This window comes from Phocoena sinus, chromosome X (genome assembly GCF_008692025.1).
Source record: "Phocoena sinus isolate mPhoSin1 chromosome X, mPhoSin1.pri, whole genome shotgun sequence".
NCBI lineage: Eukaryota > Metazoa > Chordata > Mammalia > Artiodactyla > Phocoenidae > Phocoena > Phocoena sinus.
The window spans coordinates 20,557,819-20,579,664 of NC_045784.1; the positions used below are offsets into that span (position 1 = coordinate 20,557,819).

The window sequence follows — 21,846 nt, forward strand, 5'->3', positions numbered from 1 at the left end:
GTTTTTTTTTTTTTTTTTTTTTTTTTTTTTTTTTTTGCGGTATGCGGGCCTCTCACTGTTGTGGCCTCTCCCGTTGCGGGGCATAGGCTCCGGACGCGCAGGCCCAGCGGCCATGGCTCACGGGCCCAGCCGCTCCGCGGCATGTGGGATCTTCCCGGTCCGGGGCACGAACCCGCGTCCCCTGCATCGGCAGGCGGACTCTCAACCACTGCGCCACCAGGGAAGCCCTGGTCAGTTTCTTTTTAACAAAATATTTATTTGGCTGCGCCAGGTCTTAGTTGCAGCATGCAGGATCTTCGTTATGGCATGCGGGATCTTTTTTTTTTTTTTTTTTTTTAGTTGCAGCATGTGGGATCTAGTTCCCCAACCAGGGCTCAAACCCGGGCCCCCTGCATTGGGAGCACAGAGGCTTAGCCACTGGACCACCCGGGAAGTCCTTGGTCAATTTATTTTTGACAAAGGTGCCAAGGCAATTCCATAGGAAAAGGATTGTCTTTTCAATATACAGTGCTGGTACAACTGGATAACTACATGCAAAAATATGGAGTTAAACCCTTAGCTCACACTATACACAAAATAGATCACAGACCCAAAAGGTAAGAGCTGAAACCATAAACCTTTAAGAAGAAAACATAGGAGTAGGGGACTTCCTGGTGGCACAATGGTTAACAATCCACCCGCCAATGCAGGGGACACGGGTTCGAGCCCTGGTCCAGGAAGATCACATATGCTGTGGAGCAACTAAGACTGTGTACGCCACAACTACTGAGCCTGCGCTCTAGAGCCCATGAGCCACAACTACTGAAGCCTGCGCGCCTAGAGCCCGTGCTCTGCAACAAGACAAGCCACCGCAATGAGAAGCCACGCACCGCAAAGAAGAGTAGCCCCTGCTCGCCACAGCTAGAGAAAGCCCGCGCACAGCAACGAAGACCCAATGCAGCCACAAATAAAAATTAATTAATTTTTTAAAAAAAGAAAAAAAAAGAAAACATAGGAGTAAATCTTTGTGTCCTTGGGTTAGGCAAAGTGTTCTTAAATTTGACACCGAAAGCAAGATTCATAAAAGAAGAAATAAATTGGACTTCATCAAAGGTAGAAACTTTTGTTCTTCACAGACACCATTAAAAAAATGAAAAGACAAGCTACAGACTGGGAGAAAACATTTGCAAATCATGCATCTGATGAAGACTTGTATCCAGAATATATAAAGAACTCTTGCAACTCAATAATAAGATAAACAACCCAATTTTAAAATGGGTTTAAATACATATTTTACCAAAGAAGAGATATGAATGGCTATTAAGTACATGAAAAGATGTTCAACATAGTCATTAGAGAAATGCAAATTAAAACCACATCTACTAGAATGTCTACAATAAAAAGAAGAGACAATATCAAGCATTGGTAAGGGTGTGGAGAAACTGGAGCTCTCATATGTTGCTGCTGGGAATGTAAAATGGTGCAGCCACTTTGGAAAAATTTGGCTGTTCCTCAAGATGTTAAACATAGACTTACCATAGGACTCAGCAAATGCACAACTAGATATTTACCAACATAAAGGAAAAGATGTTCTCATAAAAACTTGTACACAAATGTTCATAGCAATATTATTCACAACACCCAAAAAGTGGAAACAATTCCAATATCCATCAACTGGTGAATGGATCAACCAAAGCGGTATGTCCATAAAATGGAATTATATTCAGCAATAGAAAGGCATGAACTACTACTGATAGATGCTACAACATGGATGAACCTCAAAATCATTATGCTAAGTGAGAGAAGCCAGAAGCAAAAGACCACATATTGTATAATTCCATTTATATAAAATGTCCAGAAAAGGCAAATCTATGTATATAGAAAGACCACTAGTGGTTGCCTGGGGCCAGAGATGGATACGGGGATTGACTGCAAATGGGATTGACATGAGGGATCTCTTTGGCGTGATGGAAATGTTCAAAATCTGGATTGTGGTGATGGTTGCACAACTCTGTAAATTTACTTAAAAGCATTGAATTGTATACTTTTTTTTTTTTCTTCTCACGCCTTGCAGCTTGTGGGATCTTAGTTCCCCGACCAGGGATTGAACCCAGGCCCGGGCCGTGAAAGCACCGAATCCTAACCACTGGACCGCCAGGAAATTCCCCGAGTTGGAGCCAATGTTAATACTATTATTAATAGCATTATTTTCAGTGACATTTCTACTTCCAATAAAAGTTTCTGACAGTGAAGCATATCATATACTATTACCAACAAATTTTATATTTTTTATTGAGAGATAATTCACATACCATAAGATTCACCCTTTTAAACAGTACAATTCACTGTTTTTTAGTATATTTGCAGTTGTGTAACCATCACCACTAATTCCACATCTTTATTACCTCAGTGGGTTTTCTGAATTGGCTGGTACGGTATAACTATTTAGAATGTAAGGTAAATTCGAAATTTAGGAACTTATAAATTTAGAAGTTAAATTTGTTCAAATTTAGGAATTAAATGCCTCCACCCAAATACAATATATTGTACAGTTTCTACCATCACTTAACCAATGAATGCATTTATTGAAATGTAACTTACTATTTTAGGTTAACTGTTGTACCCCAAACTTGTGTGATAGAAAACGTATATATATATAAATATATATATGTTTTATATACGTAAACATATATGTTTACAAAATGTTTATTTTATTGATAGTTGATTTACAATGTGTTAATTTCTGCTGTACAGCAAAGTGATTCAGTTATACATATATATACATTCTTTTTCATATTCCTTTATGGTTTACTACAGGATGTTGAATATAGTTCCCTGCGCTATACAGTAGGACCTTGTTGTTTATCCATCCTATATATAATTGTTTGCATCTGCTAATCCCAAACTCCCAATCCATCCCTCCCTGACTCCTCCTCCCCCTTGGCAACCAGAAGTCTGTTCTCTGTGTCTGTGATTCTGTTTCGTAGATAAGTTCATTTGTCATATTTTAGATTCCGCATATGTGATATCATATGGTATTTGTCTTTCTCAGATAGAAAACATATATTAATTTTAATCTTGCTTAAGTATTCAATGACCACAGGTGACTGAAATACTTACTAATTTCTCCTTACATTTTTTCTGGCTAGAAATGAAGACCTGTACATGATAGAAAATTTGTAAAGTGTAGAAATGCGAATGAAACTTACTGTAATTCTTTTTAACACGATGAAAAAGGGGTTAATAAAGTCTCAAAAATCTTTAAATTTTAAAATACCGATTTATTGGTAATTGTTCGAGTGAAAAAGTGGGTTTTCTCGGATTTGTTTTTTTCATACAGAATAGTTTGTTATTATATGCACATTTTACTGAAAATCAGGAAGTCAAACAAGAAAGCAATAGCTCTTACCAGAAACAAAATTCCAAGTACATTAAAATAAGTCAGAGATTATAAATATCTTTAGTATATTCACTACTCTTTGCTTTTTTCACTGTTTTAAAAAGCAAATCCCCAAAGAATAATTTTACATTTGATTTTAGAGCAGGTGATTTTTAACTATATTTTCTTACATTTAAGATTTACAAAAAATATGTATGTACAGATTGTTTTATGTTCTTGGGATAAAAAAACATATTTGATGACTCCCAATTTCCACTGAATACTATCTGTACTCTCAAACATGACATTTGAAGACCTTCACTTTTCATTAGCTGCAGAAAAAGTACATTGAATATTTAGAAACAAGAAAGAGTAAAGAAAATAGAGATGGAAATTCGGATCGGCTTAAAAAAAAATTGGGGCGCTCTCACGACACCTAACTTCTATCCAGTGCTAGCTCCATTAGCGCCACCATGGACCACCTCCCTGGCTCTAGAAAGCTCCCTCCGAGAGCAAGTTAGAGACTTTGCTTTTGCCCTCCCTGGGCCGCGGAACCTCCGCGTGAGGGCGCCCTCCCCACCGCCAGCTCGGTGCGCGGCCACTTTCCGGCCAAGGGCCCCGGCCGGACCCGGAGCTGATCTCGCCTTACTAAATTACAGAAATCGGTAAAGAACGACATTCCCAGCGTCCATCTTCACACCCCAGATAAGAATCCCGGGTTTCGGGAAATTCTTTCGGCCCGCCCCACGGGAAGCGGAAATGGCTGCACCCTCCCCAGCGCGCGCGTCGGTTGCGTCGCCTCCCTAGCAAGGGGCCTTTTTTAGGGCTGCCCTCATCGTTGCCTGCACAAATATGCAACAGGTCTGTTGCGAATAGATCCTGAAACTGGCCTTGTGTTTTTTAGTCAGCGTGCCGGCAGGCACTGTACAAATCCATGGAGAAAAAAGTCCAAGCAGTGAGGCCTCCGCTGCACCGGCCATCCTCCTCTCCCAGGCCTGGGCCCTAGTCGGCCCTCCCGCCTCCGCTGCCCCGCCCTGCACCAGGGGGCTTGCGAACAGTCAGGCAGCCACCCGGACGGCTTCCTTCCTCTCCGGGCAAGATGGCGGGGGGCGAGGCTGGTGTGACTTTAGGGCAGCCGCATCTGTCTCGGCAAGATCTCAACACTTTGGTAAGTCATTGCTCTGGCAGGATGCTGAAGGAGCTCAGGAGTGGGGATGACCGGGCCTTCCGGGAGGCTTTGAGACGAGGCAGTGCCGGGCTGTCGGGAGCATGGGTTAGGAGGGAGACCCGGAGCCCGGCGCCCTGAGTCGTGTTCGCGCCGCCCCATGCTTCTCTGCTAGTATGCGAGCTGGGAATGAGGCTATGCGGTTGTGAGACCCCGAGCCTCCCGAATCATTCGGCTGGAAAGTCACAGTGTTAAGTGTCATTGAGGCTTTTTAGTTCGGAAGGTCTGGGAAGGGAGTATCTACACTGTCCTTAGTGCTAATGCTCTCAAGGTTGGGGGACCTCAAGCTTCCACATCCCCCATAGGCAGTGTGTAACAATGAAGGACTTTTAGGGCTTCCCAGTCATCAGAGTGCAAGGTTGCTTGTACAGAAAAAGCGCTTTAGAAGTAGAAGAGGGCTATTCAAATGGTAGAGAGCTGTAGGTAGCAAATGTAAAGTCAAAGTTGGGATTTGTCTTATGTACAGCGATTTAAAATAAAAATGTTCGATTGCAGGATGTTACCAAGTTGACGCCACTTTCACATGAAGTTATCAGCAGACAGGCCACAATTAATATAGGTAAGATAAGAATAACTTGGAGACCTGACTTAATTGATCTCCGGCCACTAATTTTAACCTCTCCCTTTGTGTGATTACCTGATTACATGAAGATTCAGATATTCAATAAATAGATGTTCAGCTCTTGCGAGCCAAGCACCTGCTAGATATTTTTGGGAAGCCCATGTTGCGCGTGCCTCGCTTACAGACTAGGTGAGAAGAAGCGATAAATATATAAGAAAAGTTTAATAGCATAAGGTGATTATAGTCATGTAGCATTTTAGAGAAAAGAGGGAAACGCGACTGTACTTGCCACACAGGGTTATTGCAAGGGCAGAGTTTGCGGAAGTTTTGTTTGATATATAAGCTGTTATTAACTAGATAATTTTTTTCTTAATTGGCACATAGAACTTTAGAGAAGAAGTTATGTTGACTGATTGTAAATTTGGGGTATTTGAGAGTCTGCACAAACAACACAGTAAAGCCTAGTTAAAAGTAAGGCTCTACTATGAGGCTGTTAAAAACTTATAAGATTAAAAAAAAAAACTTATAAGATATGTGCTACCCTTGACAGCATTACCGTAATGATACCTGAGTTGTTTTCTTTGTTTTCATGGATTCCTTTTTGTTGTGTGAGGGCTCCTCATACCTATTTACTTCACTCTGAAAATGCTGGAAAGTTTCTTGATATACAAGATTTCATGTACTTTTTACCAAGTGTTTATTTTAAATGAAGGCATTCTTTTCTGTGAGTAAAAATATAAGATGGATAGCTTTTATTATGCTGAGTATGGTTTAAAACAAGGTTGTCGGTTACATGGAAAGTTCTCCTCAGTCCTGTATCAGAGTAAGTTTTTTGTAATCAAGGATGTGTAGGAGGAGAAATTGAAGTCACTATCAGTTTTCCTTTGATGTTTACAGTGAGTTATGGCTTTGGGTTTTCTACTCTAAAACTGAAAAATATGTTGTGTAACTGAATGCACATGAATTAATTTTTTGTACTTTGTCTATAGGTACAATTGGTCATGTAGCTCATGGGAAGTCTACGGTTGTAAAAGCTATTTCTGGAGTTCACACTGTCAGGTTCAAAAATGAACTAGAAAGAAATATTACAATCAAACTTGGCTATGCTAATGCTAAGGTGAGCTGTGTACAGTGAAATTAGAAACTAACTTTAATTGTTGAACGTGCAGATAACAAATCCAAGTCTTTTTTTCATTGGAACTTTTAGATTTATAAACTTGACGACCCAAGTTGTCCTCGGCCAGAATGTTATAGATCCTGTGGAAGTAGTACACCCGATGAGTTTCCTACAGATATTCCAGGGACCAAAGGGAACTTCAAATTAGTCAGGTGACCTCTTTTCTGCTAAAAACACTTTACACTTCATATTTTGTTGTTGTGTGATTTGTGCTTTTTGAAATATTTAACTGAGACTTTAAACAGTGAACCTAATTGTTGAATGGCTTTATTTTTGCATTATTTTGTTTTTCTTGTCCATAATGACAATAATTTGAAAAGTCAAGTATTTAAACTTACATTAAGAGATGTACATGTAAGTTCTCCAAAGGAAAAGTATCACATAAGCAGAATGAAATGGAGGGAAACACGGCTCATTGGATTTAAGGGATTCTTTTTGCCAGGCCTCATAAATTTCTCTTAAACAGTGTTGTTTCTGTTTCTTAGAGGAGAACAAAGCCATTCTTAATCACGTTTTTTAAATACACGGGCTTGTTACCCATCTGTTTTCTGAATATGATTGTGTATACTTATTCTTTATTAGAGGATACTGTCATCCACCCAGCGATGTTTATGGGGGTTGGGGATATTCCACAAAGAAATTGTAGATTGGGGCAGAGCTGGGACTAGGGAGAGGCGAATGAAGCCCAAAGTTTAAGGGGAGGGAGAAGCTTTAAAAAGAAAAGAAAAGAAAAGAAAAAGAGCCTCGGTAATCAAGATAAATAGTATTATTTATTTATTTATTTTTAAATTAAAAAAATTTTTTTTTTGGCCCCACTGTGCAGCTTGTGGGATCTTAGTTCCTTGACAGCTCAAACTACTAGTGTTTTCCTTTTCATTATCACTTGGGGTTTTTTGGTTGATTTGCTTTTGGCGTGGCATTGTTGCTGATCCTGTTTTCATTTAAATTTTTGATATTTTGTTCATCATGGATTTTTTGCATGAATTTGATTTTTTTTAATATTAAGTTTAAATATTGTTTGTATTGATTACTGGGTTTTTTGGGGCACCCCCTTAAATTTTGCACCTAGGGCGAGTGGCTCACTTGCCTCACCCTACTTGTGGCCCTTATCAGATATCAGCAAACTTTTCCTGCAAAGGGCCCAATAGTAAATATTTTCAGCTTTGCAGACCATAGATTCTCTTTGCAACTACTCATTTCTGCTATTGTGTTGTGAAAGCAGACATGATGTGCATGAGTGGTTATGGCAGTGGGCCAGTCTGCTGCCCCTATTTTAGATCGTGAGTGTGAGCATACAATTATTAAAAATAATGATTCCGAATGAGTAGCATAATTTTGTTTAAATGGTGCTGCCATCTGCACTTCAGATGGGCAATTCCAGCTTTTCAAGATGCTAGAGAAGTTTTTGGCAAATTTTTTCAGATGGCACTGCCCATTCTGTTAACACTGGTTGAGCTTTCAAATCAATGACATTCCCAGTATATATTTTATACCATATTCACTTTAATTGGATTTGGGAGTTTTTGTATCCAGTTATTTCTACACATAGCTAATTTCATTTGCTTTGTAATGATCTGCAGTGATTTTACTCTCATCCAGTAGGTAATTTTTGTTGTTGTTCTTTTCATATTTTTTTCCCTCCAGTTTTATTGAGATATAATTGACATACAGAACTGTATAAGCTTAAGGTGTACAGCATAATGATTTGACTTACATACATTGTGAAATGATGATCACAATAAGTTTAGTGAACATCCATCATCATATAAACTTAATGAGTAGAAAAAAATTTTTTTTCTTATGAGAACTCTTAAGATTTATTCTGTTAACAACTTTCATGTATAACAAACAGTGGTGTTAACTATATCATATTGTATGTCATATTTCTAGTACTTATTTATCTTATAACTGAAAGTGTGTACCTTTTGACTGCTTTCATTCGATTCCCCCTTCCTCCATCCCCCACCTCTGGTAACCACAGATCTGGTAATCACAAATCTGATCTCTTTTTCTATGAGTTTTTTTGTTTGTTTGTTTCTGAAGTATAATTGAGCCAGTAGGTAATCTTATTTCTGAGGTCTAGAAACACCAAGTCCTGTAACCACTTGACTTTACAGAAATAAAAATTATTTCCATATTCTTATTTCATATTTATATGTAATATTCATATTCTATATATAAAGGGATTTAATTTTAGGAAATCTGTAACTTGAATGTTGAAGTATTGATTGATCTTAGGACTGATTGCTGTTTTTTAATTGTTAGACATGTTTCCTTTGTTGACTGTCCTGGCCACGATATTTTGATGGCTACTATGCTGAATGGTGCCGCAGTGATGGATGCAGCTCTTCTGTTGATAGGTAAATACGTCAGAACTGGTTTGGACAAATCATTGTGGAGCAAATCCAAGATGGACTATTTAAAGGGAAACTAAGGCCTTTAAGGGCCACATCCAGTACCTAAAGGTGACGGAAATGGGAACTAACATGTCAACCAGGATGATATCCTTGTCTACCAGCTATCACAAAATACTAAAGATAGACCTAGGGCAGATGTCTTGTGAGAATTCTTTTGGTAGTATATATTTGAAAAAATCAATAGTGCATTTTCTCCCCTTAGATCACATGAAATGATTTATTAGTTTTATATTTACATGTAAAAGTGCATGTATTTTTTTGTGTGCATCTTTGAGTTGTCTACTGCAACACTGGTGTATAATGGTTTTGTTTAGATGCAAATCTCATTCATAATAAGTGCTGAAGTCTAGATGAATTGGGGTTTTCAAGGCTGGTGTTGTGCCACCTTCCTTATGTGAGCTGTTAAGAGATTTTGTTGCTATGGGATATACTTTTTTAAAGTATGCCGAGTGGATACAGTACAGGACACCTGAACATCATCACTTAGGATGGTCATTAAGATGCCCAAAAAACATACCTATTTCTTTATAATACCAGTGGTTGTTTTTAGTGTTCTTCCCTCGGTTTGTTAGGGAGTAGCCTCTGATAGTAGCTGAAATTCATGGACTGTGTTAAGTGTCTTCCCTTAATTACTCTCTGCCTCTCAGGAGCTTGACTGGGCCAGAACGTCTCTAAGACTAGACAGAGCCAGAGGGCTCTTCCTTATGCCTGAGCAAAAGCTAAGGGCAGACCCTGAGACGTCAAACTTGTTGAGTCCAAGCTTTTGGCTTAGGACCAGGGAAGAGAGCCAAATGATCAGGAGGCTCCAGTGAATCCAGACACAGTGGATGAAGCAGGGGCAAAGGTGGATGCTTGGCAACGATCCAGGACTTTTGCCTTGAGTAGGGCTAGGGCATTCAAGCGTTTCCTTTTTTAGATGTCAGCTAGTGTTTTTTTGGTAGTACAATACACATAACACAAAATTTAGCATTTTAGCCATTTAAAGTATACAATTCAGTGATACTAAGTACATTCACAGTGTTCTACAAGTGTCAGCACTGTCTAGTTCTGGAACATTTTCATCACCCCAAAAGGAAACCCGGTACCCATTAAGCAATCACTCTGATCCCCCTTTCCCTCAGTCCCTGGCAACCACTAACCTGCCTTCTGTCTCTTATGGATTTGCCTATTCTGACATATTTCTAGCTAATTCTCATGCATCTTTTTTATTCTTTATCATTTAGCTGGTAATGAGTCTTGTCCTCAGCCCCAGACTTCTGAACACCTGGCTGCTATAGAAATCATGAAACTGAAGCATATTTTGATTCTACAAAATAAAATTGATTTGGTAAAAGAAAGCCAGGCTAAAGAACAGTATGAACAGATCCTTGCATTTGTACAAGGTAAGAAGCCATAATATCTAATAAAAATCCTCCTCAGTGATAGTAAAATAAACAAAAGCATTTAAAAAAAAAACCTTAAGTCTTCGGAATTCCCTGGCGGTCCAGTGGTTAGGATTCTGCACTTTCACTGCCGAGGGAGTGGGTTCAATCCCTGGTCGGGGAACTAAGATCCCGCAAGCAACGCGACATGGCCAAAATAATTAATTAATTAATTTAAAAAAAAATCCATAAAAAAAAACTTCAGTCTTACACTGTTCTTACTGAGTAGCTACTTTTAGAATTGAAACTGACAATGATTTATTTTATCTTTTAGTGTTCCTTTCCTCTAACAGCAGTGTTTTTCATTTCAGGGAAGACATCTTATTATTGACATTTGATCCTCTCTTAGCCTTGTTTTCTTGCTAGAAAGGTTGATTTCCTATGCACCCAGTTCTCTCATAACAAAAAAGAATGAATCATTTTGATTAAAACCTCATTGTGTTTGGTCCGTTTCTTTCACCAGCCTGTTTGACACTTAATTAATAAGGAGCAAATACTATATATGCCATCGGTCTTTGATTAGCAGAGTCTATAATTTTATCTTGACATTTATTGGGAAGTTAATTACATGTTATCAGAAATCTTTCAACTAGTAAAGTGCTCTTTCCCAGGAGTGTTAGTATTTTCTTCTTTTGAGCAGTTTTATCATTTTGGTGTATTAAATATATCTATTAATATATTTTGACTTTTTTTTCCCTTAAATGCAATAGTATTCATTTTCAGGAGCAAAAACAAACAGAATACTGACACTTTTCTAAAAAGAATTATCATTTTCTACCTGTTGCTGGTATTTGGGGATGTTTAGGCATCTATTTTAGTAATCTTAACTGTTTCCTATAATATGTAAAGAACAAGTTCTGTAAAACTGAAGAATTTTGATCTTTCTGAATTTTGTCTTATAGGTACAGTAGCAGAAGGAGCTCCTATTATTCCAATTTCTGCTCAGCTAAAGTACAATATTGAAGTTGTCTGTGAGTACATAGTAAAGAAAATTCCAGTACCCCCAAGAGACTTTACTTCAGAACCCCGACTTATTGGTAAGTGATAGGATTTTGTCTGATCTTTTCCACATTGGTGATTCCTCTTTAATGGAATCAGCAATGATTTCTGCAGAGGTGATAATAAATTACAATCTCCATAAAATTTTTTTTGAACTCAGTAATTCTGAGATTGTATTAGCAGTACTAGATTGCATTACTGATGAGAGAAAGTTTCGAATACAGAAGGAACCTTTAGTTTTTTTGTGCTTGGTATGTGATATGTTATGTGATTGAGATGGAGTAATGCATTATTCTGTATGGAATTATGTTTTAGTCAGGAGCAGGATATTAGAATTTCCATACAAATTATTTCATTGTACCATTAATGAAGATTTTCATCTCTTTCAACTTATTTAAGTGCATAGTACCAATATTGGTATAATTTGATCATCTAAACTCGTGATTTCTACATAGATATAGGAGCCTTTTCAAAACAGACATTTGAACCCCTCCCTTCATCCAGGCCCCCCCTCTGTGTGTTGTGGGAAGGGTTCTCTTGGGTGATTGTGATGTGTACCCCTTGTTAATGATCACTGCTCTCAGGACCGAAGTCCAGGTCACATAGTTCTAGGGTTGTGTGGTTTTTTGTTTTTTGTTTTTAATTAATTAATTAATTAATTAATCTTTTGGCTGTGTTGGGTCTTTGTTGCTGTGTGTGGGCTTTCTCTAGTTGCGGCGAGCCGGGGCTACTCTTTGTTGTGGTGCACAGGCTTCTCATTGCAGAGCATGGGCTCTAGGCGCGCCGGCTCAGTAGTTGTGGCTCGTGGGCTCAGTAGTTGTGGCTCGTGGGCTCTAGAGTGCAGGCTCAGTAGTTGTGACACACGGGCTTAGTTGCTCTGTGGCATGTGGGATCTTCCCGGACCAGGGATTGAACCCTTGTCCCCTGCATTGGCAGGTGGATTCTTAACCACTGCGCCACCAGGGAAGTCCAATCCTAGGGTTGTTTTGAAGTTTTAAAACTACATTTTTAATGCAGAAATCATATAATATAGAGGTATATGAAGAAAAAGGTCTACAGTCTCCCTGCCTCGCCCCTTAGCCCTGAAGTAACCAAAGTTAACAGTTGGTGTGTACTATTCCCGCACCTTTCTCTTTGTTCATATCATCATGTATAAACATATACACATTTCTTGTTTTAGTTTTTGTTTGTGGAAGTGGGATCATACTATGCATAACTAGTTTTTTCTTTTTTCCTTAAAAATATATGAAGGTTATCCTTCCACATCATTACATGTGCTCTAACGTTCTTTTTTAATAGCTGCGTGATACTCCATACTATGGGTATACCATAATATGCGTCCTATCAATGAACTTTTAAGTTATTTCCACTTTTTCCATCGTAATTAAGGTTGCAGTATACTTAGTTGGAATAATATTAGGTTTTGTCACAAAGTCCCCCTTGTATAAATCTTATGTGTCTACTATTTTAGAGAAGTTAACTTAATCAAATTTTTCTGAAGTTAATGTGAATAGAATTGGCTTTAATTTGTTTTGTTTTTTTTAGTTATTAGATCCTTTGATGTCAACAAACCTGGCTGTGAAGTTGATGACCTTAAGGGGGGTGTAGCTGGTGGTAGTATTCTAAAAGGAGTATTAAAGGTAAACTAGGTTTTGGTTGTTGTGTTTTTATTTTGTTTGTTTTTCTCTTGTCTTAATTAGGAAAATAGCATGAACACTCCAAATCGAAAAATAATTTTTTTCTTCATGGTGTCTAGTACTTGATATAGACTTCTTTGTTTACTATTATATCTTTTGAGTGTGTTTGACCTCTAACTTTATAGGCTTCTATGAATATGGAGCACACTTTATATGGTGATAGGCCTGTGTGGTAGGTAGTTTGAAACATTTGGATGGTTCTGGTTTTGAAGATCTCTCCCATATCTTTTTTTTTAAATAGTGATCTTTGAAATAGAGAAAGGATTGCTTTTCAGTTTTGTGGTCTTCCTGTTAGGACTTTTTGTATGTAATGGAAATCATGTTGTCCCACAAATTCTAATCACTAATTTATATTTTTACAGGTGGGCCAGGAGATAGAAGTCAGACCTGGTATTGTTTCCAAAGACAGTGAAGGAAAGCTCATGTGTAAACCCATCTTTTCCAAAATTGTATCACTTTTCGCAGAGCATAATGATCTTCAGTATGCTGCTCCAGGAGGTCTTATTGGTAAAGATTTTTCTCTCATCCCTACGTTTTTAATTTGTGGATATTCATGGTACTTTTCATGAGAAACATATTACTCATACAGATATAGATTTTTAATTTGATGTTTAATAATTGAATGGGGTAGAGGAACATATGTGGTTAGGCTGTTGATTTTAGGTCATAAGATGGTTTCATGTGTTTGTAAAAATTAATTTTAAACATAAAAGAGAATTTTGGTTTAGTTTTGTCTTTTCGTTTTTTGTTTGTTTTTTCCGTACACGGGCTTCTCACTGTTGTGGCCTCTCCCGTTGCGGAGCACAGGCTCTGGACGCGCAGGCTCAGCGGCCATGGCTCACGGGCCCAGCCGCTCCGCAGCATGTGGGATCTTCCCCGGACCGGGGCATGAACCCGTGTCCCCCACATCGGCAGGCGGACTCTCAACCACTGCGCCACCAGGGAAGCCCTTGGTTTAGTTTTCAAAGTAGCTCCTTTTTAGCAGTAACAAAGTAAGTTTTATGTCCTATCATTTAAAATACCTAACTATACTTTTCTTTTTAGTCTACATGGTTTTGGGAGTAGAGTGGTGGTGGTTTTTTGTTTTTGTTTTTTTTAATGTATGTTTTGCAAATGGAGAGTTACCCACAAGTGTCAGCTGGATCATGTCAGATCATAGTTACACTGAGGTGGGAATTAAAGAAGATAACTTCCATTATGTTGGAATTACTGAGATAATTTATGGATCTTCTCATCTCATACAATAGTGTATTACCAGATACCCAGAAAAAGGCAAGATACAGTGAGAATTAGAGGTATTATAACTTTTGGATTAAAGAAGAAAACATTTGGTGAAGGAGTTTGTCTTTTTGTTCTCTGGTGTTTGGCTATATAATTCGTTTTTCTATTGTATCTTGTAATTAGGAGTTTACCATGTATAATTTTATCCTTATTGTTTGTTTTGTAAACAAGGAAACTCTGGAGACTTCTAAAATTTAACTTACAGAACTTTTCAAACATAAAAGTAGAGAGAATAGTGTAACGTAGTGTAATATGTGGTCATGTAGCCACCACCCAGGTTCAACAGTTAATACTTTACCACTCTTTTTTTTTTTTTACTTTGGCCACGCTACGCGGTTTGTGGGATATTAGTTCCCTGGAACCTGGGCCCATGGCAGTGAGAGCACCAACTCCTAACCACTGGACCGCCAGGAATTCCCAATACTTTACTCTTCTTTTTTTTTTTTTTGCGGTACGCGGGCCTCTCACTGCTGTGGCCTCTCCCGCTGCGGAGCACAGGCTCGGACATGCAGGTTCAGTGGCCATGGCTCACGGGCCCAGCCGCTCCGCGGCATGTGGGATCCTCCCGGACCAGGGCACGAACCCATGTCCCCTGCATTGGTAGGCGGACTCTCAACCACTGCGCCACCAGGGAAGCCCTACTTTACTATTCTTGCCTCATCTTTGTATCTTCTTCCCTCTTCTCCTTGAAAGACATACAGATAAAATATTTTGAAGTGGATCCCAGGAATCATATAAAGTCTTTAAGCTGTCTTTTTGATCAGCCTTCCAGGGGAGAAATGGCAGGCAAATATCCTGAAAACTACTCATTATGAATTTCGTATCTTTTCAACCTTCATTAAGGATATTCAGGCTCCTTTTTGAGTTAGGCTCTTAGCTCTGTTTGTCCTTTGCTTAGAATTTAAATCAAGAGAATCTTTCTGTTCTCAAATGCCCAACTAACCCATGAGTTTACAGTTCTGTTTCTTCAGATAAAACAGGTATTTTGTCACATCTATGTAGCTAATACATGAGTATGAAAATATAAGTGTGTATTAAAATGTATAGGTATATGCTGTACTTGTTTGACTAAGTCTTTTGGGTAAACAGCTTTATAGGATATAAAATGTTGAACAATAAAATGTATATCTTATTTTGTATTAGGAGTTGGAACGAAAATTGACCCCACTTTGTGCCGGGCTGACAGAATGGTGGGGCAGGTACTTGGTGCAGTTGGAGCTTTACCTGAGATCTTCACAGAACTGGAAATTTCCTATTTCCTGCTTAGACGGCTTCTAGGTGTACGCACTGAAGGAGACAAGAAAGCAGCAAAAGTAAGTGCTTTCTGTAATTCCTGTTCCAAAAAAAGTGACAGTGAAGTTAAGACCAGTTTTGAGGTTCATTTCTTTTCATTTAACATGGGATTAAGAAAAAGGAAGAGGTAGATAAATTTGACTTCCTGAAAATTGAGAACTTCTGTATGGCAGTCAGTTCAAAGTAAAACAAAACAGGAAACAGTATGTCATGTATGACAGTGACATGATAATTCCTATTATCCATGTGATTTTTTAAAAAAAGTTGCTGAGATCAGGTTGGCAGAGATGGAAAATTGCTGACATCTTTTGTTGGCAAGGTGGTAGGAAAATAAGCAGTTATTTGGAAAGCATTTTCTTGATTTTGGGGTTTATTTTTCCCCCCTTGATTTCCCTAGGTGCAAAAGCTGTCTAAGAATGAAGTGCTTATGGTGAACATAGGATCCCTGTCGACAGGAGGAAGAGTTAGTGCAGTCAAGGCTGATTTGGGCAAAATTGTTTTGACTAATCCTGTGTGCACAGAAGTGGGAGAAAAAATTGCACTTAGCCGAAGAGTTGAGAAACACTGGCGGTAAGTTTATTAGCCTTTGTCAGTGTCTAATAAAAAAGACAGAATCAGTTTTCTTAACACATGCACAAACACACTTTACCTTGAACGCAACTGTTACTATACTGTGGTTTCAAGTCTCAACTGTTTATTCGATTGACTTAGAAATCTGTATTTCTAGGCGTGATTTGTGATAGACACAACCTATGCGAAAACCAGTGAACTTAGGTTTAATATCTTCCATATCTTTTTCTGAACCATTTGAGGAATAGGTTGCCCCTTGATGTCTTAATACTTTGGTGTATGTTTCCTAAAAACAAGTATATTCTCTTATATAACCACTTAACAAGTTTAACGTTGTTAAAATACTGAAATCTACAGTCTTTTCCAGTTTTATCACTTCTTCCAGTAATGTCCTCTGTGTCCCCCGTCTGGGATCATGCATTGCATTTAGTTTTCATGTCTCTTGATCTCTAATCTGGAACTTCCTCAGCCTTTCTTTGTCTTGTCATCGGCAATTTTGAAGAATACAAGCTAGTTCCTTTCTAGACTGCTCCTCAGTTTGGGTTCACTTGGTATTTCCTAAGGTTAGGTTTAGGTTACGTATTCTTGGTTGGAATACTTTCGTGTAGGTGGTGATTCTCTCCTTAGGGAGTCACAGCCAGATACACATGATATCTGATTCCTCCTTGTTGAGGTTAATTTTGATCATGCACTCAAGGTGTTAGCCAGTTTCTCCACTATATGGTTACTCTTTTTTACCCTTGCAAATAAGCGTTCTGTGGGGCGACTCTATGCAAATAGCCTGCTCCTCATCAAATCCCACCCCGCTGGATTTAGCGTCCACTGATGATTTTTGTCTGAACTGAGCTTGATTATAGTGTTTACAAAGTGGTGATCCCCATCGCCCAGCTCCACCACTCCTCATTTATCATTTGTCATTCTTTCTGCCCCATTATTTACTTATCTAGTTATAATACGCACTCATGGCATCCTATTTTATTCAGTAGGTTATGATTCATTACTGTTCTTATTTATTTATTTTGAATTTTATTTATTTTTTATACAGCAGGTTCTTATTAGTTGTTCATTTTATACATATTAGTGTGTATATGCCAATCCCAATCTCCCAATTCATCCCACCACCACCTCCCCACCCCGCCAAGTTTGTTCTCTCCATCTCTGTCTCTATTTCTGCCTTGCAAACTGGTTCATCTGTACCATTTTTCTAGGTTCCACGAATATGCGTTAATGCACGTATTTGTTTTTCTCTTTCTGACTTACTTCACTCTGTATGACAGTCTCCAGATCCATCCATGTCTCTACAAATGACCCAATTTCGTTCCTTTTTATGGCTGAGTAATATTCCATTGTATATATGTACCACATCTTTATCCATTCGTCTGTCAGTGGGCACTTAGGTTGCTTCCATGTCCTGGCTATTGGAAACAGTGATGCAATGAACATTGTGGTACATGACTCTTTGAACTATGGTTTTCTCAGGTATATGCCCAGTAGTGGGATTGCTGGGTCGTATGGTAGTTCTATTTGTAGTTTTTTAAGGAACCTCCATACTGTTCTCTGTAGTGGCTGTATCAATTTACATTCCTGCCAACAATGCAAGAGGGTTCCCTTTTCTCCACACCCTCTCCAGCATTTGTTGTTCGTAGATTTTCTGATGATGCCCATTCTGACTGGTATGAGGTGATAACCTGTTTTTATTTATTTTGATACCCAAATTGTCGAGGATTTGTCCAGTAGAGACCCTTTAGGTGACTCCTATGTCCTTTTGACATTTCCCCTCTTTTTTTTTAACCTATTATTTTATTAAGGAATCCATTTCTATGACTGTCATGAAACCCAGGCTTGGTTAGCAGTGATGCATTCTGCAGGTAGTTGCATCCCGCTCTGGACTTTCTGGTAATAGCCACTGTCTTCTCTACCTCAACTGAAAACCCAGAATCAGTCCCTGCCCTCCTACCTTGGGAAGATGCCAAAGCCAACTACATAAGAGGCTTTTTCAGAGAAGATGACTTTTCTTAGAAGACAAACCCTCTGCTTTGTTTTACGAAGCAGATAGCAACCCCATGGACAGGTTGGGACTTGCACAAGCCTCAATATTTCCCCATTGGGTTTGTTTTGGTTTTTGTTTTTTTGACAGTTCTTTACTTTGTGGCACAAGATGTTCTGGAATCATCTTGTACCTCTCCCCTGCTCCAGTTTAGAATTGGTCATTTCTCCTGAGGGGGCCCTGGTTCCTCTTAGTGGAAAATGGTATTAGAAATGCAGATACGGGTGCTAGGTGTGCTTGCTGCTCCTAAGGTGCTGTTGCTTCCGGACGCTTCGAGTGGATAGAGCTAGGAAACATGCACATATTGTTGACTCCTGTCTCTTTTCTCTTTTCCTGGTTAGTTACTGAACCTACTGTTTCCTTTCTATTCTGTGTGACCTCATTAGAGCCCATACCATCATTTCACACATAAAAGTTATTGCAAAAAATTCCGAATTTGCCTCTTCCACTGTTACTTAAGTACTCAGTCAAAATTAATCTTCGTAAAACATTTTTTCATGCTGTACTCAGTAATTTTTAGTAGCTTCCCACTACTTTCTGATATTCAGGACCTTTCTGGAAGCCTGCTTGAACGAATTTTAAGTTTCTCCTGCTTTGTCTCATATAAACCCTCTAAATTAGACTGTTCTGTGTCCTGACTGTCCCCATAATTACTCAAATCACCCTTGGCTTTGTTTTTTTCTCATTACCTACCTCCCTTATTAAGGCTTCCCTGGTACAGTGGAAGGATGTGGAAGGATGGTCTCTCACCATTTACTGTTCAGAAGATATGAATTATTACTCTCTAATTTAAACAGAGTTAAACTTTTTGTTCTCTTTTAAGTAAATCATTTCTGCTTTGTGGTGATTTATGCCTGCTTGATTTTACTCTCTTGTGTGATTATACTATTTGCTGTTATAGACATACTGATTTACAGTGTATTTTAAAAGAAAGGAATGATCTTTTTGTGTCTGTGTACTATTTTTTTTTTATATTTATTTATTTATTTGGCTGCGCCAGGTCTTAGTTGTGGCACACAGGATCTTCGTTGCTGCGTGCGGGAGCTTTAGCTGTGGCATGTGGGATCTAGTTCCCTGACCAGGGATCGCACCCGGTCCTCCTGCTTTGGGAGCACAGAGTCTTAGCCACTGGACCACCAGTGAGGTCCCTGTCTACTAATATTGTAAGAGGATTCTACCCAAATGAAATTTTATACGTTGCTTAAAAATTAGCAAGTATGTTAAAAGAAATGGAAGCATCTGAATGGTCCTTATATTCTTTAGATTTGTTGTTTTTAACCCATGCTTAGGTAAGTTCTGTTCTAGAAGCTACAGTTGAGGTAGCAGTCTGGCCTGACCAGTGACTAGAGCAGACACTGAAAGAGAGAAGGAGCAGAAATGCCTCTGCTCTTGAGAGTAATCTGTTTATAGATTATCTAGTCCTCTAGGTCTTCTCTTAATTTCCTTTACCAGCTAAAGTCATGATAAAGCAAGCCATGGTGATCTGTTGAAGTGCTGTGAATGGTTAAAAAACAAAACAGAACAAAACATAAAAACATTTTTCAAAGAGGAAAAGAGAATGAAATTAAAAAAAAAAAAATCAGGCGGAGGTGGTTTGTGTGTGAGCATGGTTCCTTGGGCGGACTGGAAGTTGCTTCATCTGTGGTTCGGAGGGGCAGGTATATTTTGATAAGAGTGAAGATGAGCATATTTATACTAGCACCTTTTTGTTTGCTTTTCCCATCATTCCTTCTGGCTAGAGCCCATCTCTCTGGGTCTAAGAAGATAATGTGAGCTTTCTTTCTGGAGGAGCAGGTTTTGTAAACAAATTTAGACTTAGCAGATAGGCAAGTAAAACTAGTTATGTGATTATGTGGTAATGATAATGAAATGGATATAAAATTCATGATTTCTTTTATTTTCATCTTGCAGTTTAATTGGTTGGGGTCAAATAAGAAGAGGAGTGACAATCAAGCCAACAGTAGATGATGACTGAAGAATTAAATAACAGATTTGGATGAAGTCGGAATTTCTCTTAACAACCTAGGGGTATATTTTCAAAGCAATAGTGAGGAATTAATTTCACAGCTCATTACCTTAGGAGTAGCTGTAAGGTTATTCTCATTTTTTGGTGATGAAAATTTAACCTCTAGTACTAAAATAGGGTCTACAATAAATGTAAAAATTGGCATAATGTTGGATTGGATCTACATTTTACCAGAAATTAATCATTCCCAAATAACATCTAATTTATACATCAGTGCAGGTTTGAAAGGAAACTGCTACAACCAGCCTTTGCTGAAGCACACATACCACTGAATCTGTTTGAAATAAAATTTTTCTTCTTATTTTTCATGATTCGTCTTTGAGTAGCTCCAGGCTTGAAGGATTATTGTTATCAGTAAAAACTTGAAGACAAATTCTTGAAGACCAACTTCCCTTTACCCCATATTTTATGTTGCTTTTATCTTTTTGAGTGACAAATTAATAGGTTCAAATAAAATTGTCCTTTCAGGCATGAGGGCTTGTTCCCATGGACATTCCTTTCTCTCCCCTTTTTCTGGACTAGAACACAGGAAGCTAGAGCCCGAAGTTCTCATCCTCTCCCTGTGATGCCCTGCGATTGTTTCTGCATTGCTTTATGCCCGAAGCTCTACAGCATTCCCCCATTGGAAAGTACTGTTAACACCAGATGATTTTAGTTAAGTAACAAAGCTCTTTTCCAGTCCTTATTTTATGTTTTTTCTTAACTGCTTAACTGATAAGGTTATGATGTAGATTCAAATATTAGTAATCTTTGGAACTTTCAGGAGGCAAAAAATGTTATACAGCAAAGGGCGAGCCCTTTCGCTTTTAACTTATTCTCCGTGTTCCTGCACTTTTCCTGTGTTATGCATTTTAATTTTTGTTTATTTTTGTTAAATAAAATTCTGTTAAAGCAGTGGTTCTTAACTCTGGCTGACATTAGAATTGTTGGAGAAGCTTAAAAAACGATAGATGCTCCACAGAGATTCTGATTTTAATTGGCTTTGGGTGGAGCCCAGGCATTAATTTTTAAAGCTCCCCTGTGTTAAGTAACAAACTTAGGGAGTTGAGAAGTAGGAGTATCAAATAACAGAATCTTACTAAGGTTTGGTAGTCTGATAATACTCTTGTTTGCTTTTCTTAAATTTTCATTTAATGTGGGACTTGATGCCACAGTTGTAACCTTGTGCTCTTTTGGGCATTGGACATGCTGCCTTGTAGAAGTTTAAAAGCTGTGGCTCTGGTTGTTACGTAAGTTTATAAGTTTGGGGGAAACATATTAATGTTACGTACTTCCTTGACTTTGAAGGGTTGTGTTATAGCATGGAGAACACACTTAAATGAAACAAGGTTTTAATCCAAACATTAATTTTATGTCTAACATGTCCCCATGTGTTTTGTAAGCACCTTCTACCAGAAATTCTGGAGTAACATAAGGCCCAAGTTCACTAATTTATTGTAATTGATCTCATGTCAGAACTGAAACCAGAAGTCTTTTCTATTTCAAACATCCACATGAATTTCAACAAATTTGCAAAGCACTGTGCTTAGTGTAAATGGGAATATGCAAATATGAAAACAGTGGGCCTTATTTTCATAGAACAGTGATTCTCAGCAAAAGTTGTACCTGGTTGAGAATCTGCTTGTAATGCGAGGTTATTGGTGAAAGTACACTATATATATAAATCCTGTTGGCTCTCCTGTTAAGGTATTTTCAGAATCTGACCAGTTCTCACCATCTGCACTGCTACTGTCCTAGGGCAAGCCACCAGTGGCTCTCACCTTGAATAGCCCT

At 38.4% G+C, this 21,846-nt stretch overlaps 1 protein-coding gene across 1 annotated transcript; it reads left to right on the forward strand.

The window, feature by feature from the left end:
• The first annotated feature begins 4,381 nt into the window (after window positions 1-4,381).
• EIF2S3 (eukaryotic translation initiation factor 2 subunit gamma) lies at window positions 4,382-20,978 on the forward strand. Its single transcript, XM_032620483.1, has 12 exons — window positions 4,382-4,526; window positions 5,079-5,142; window positions 6,135-6,262; window positions 6,353-6,474; window positions 8,588-8,682; window positions 9,963-10,121; window positions 11,063-11,197; window positions 12,705-12,799; window positions 13,219-13,363; window positions 15,281-15,450; window positions 15,828-16,000; window positions 19,959-20,978. Exons 1-12 carry the CDS (start codon window positions 4,458-4,460, stop codon window positions 20,020-20,022), a joined length of 1,419 nt encoding a protein of 472 aa, XP_032476374.1. The 5' UTR covers window positions 4,382-4,457; the 3' UTR covers window positions 20,023-20,978.
• The last annotated feature ends 868 nt before the right edge of the window (window positions 20,979-21,846 follow it).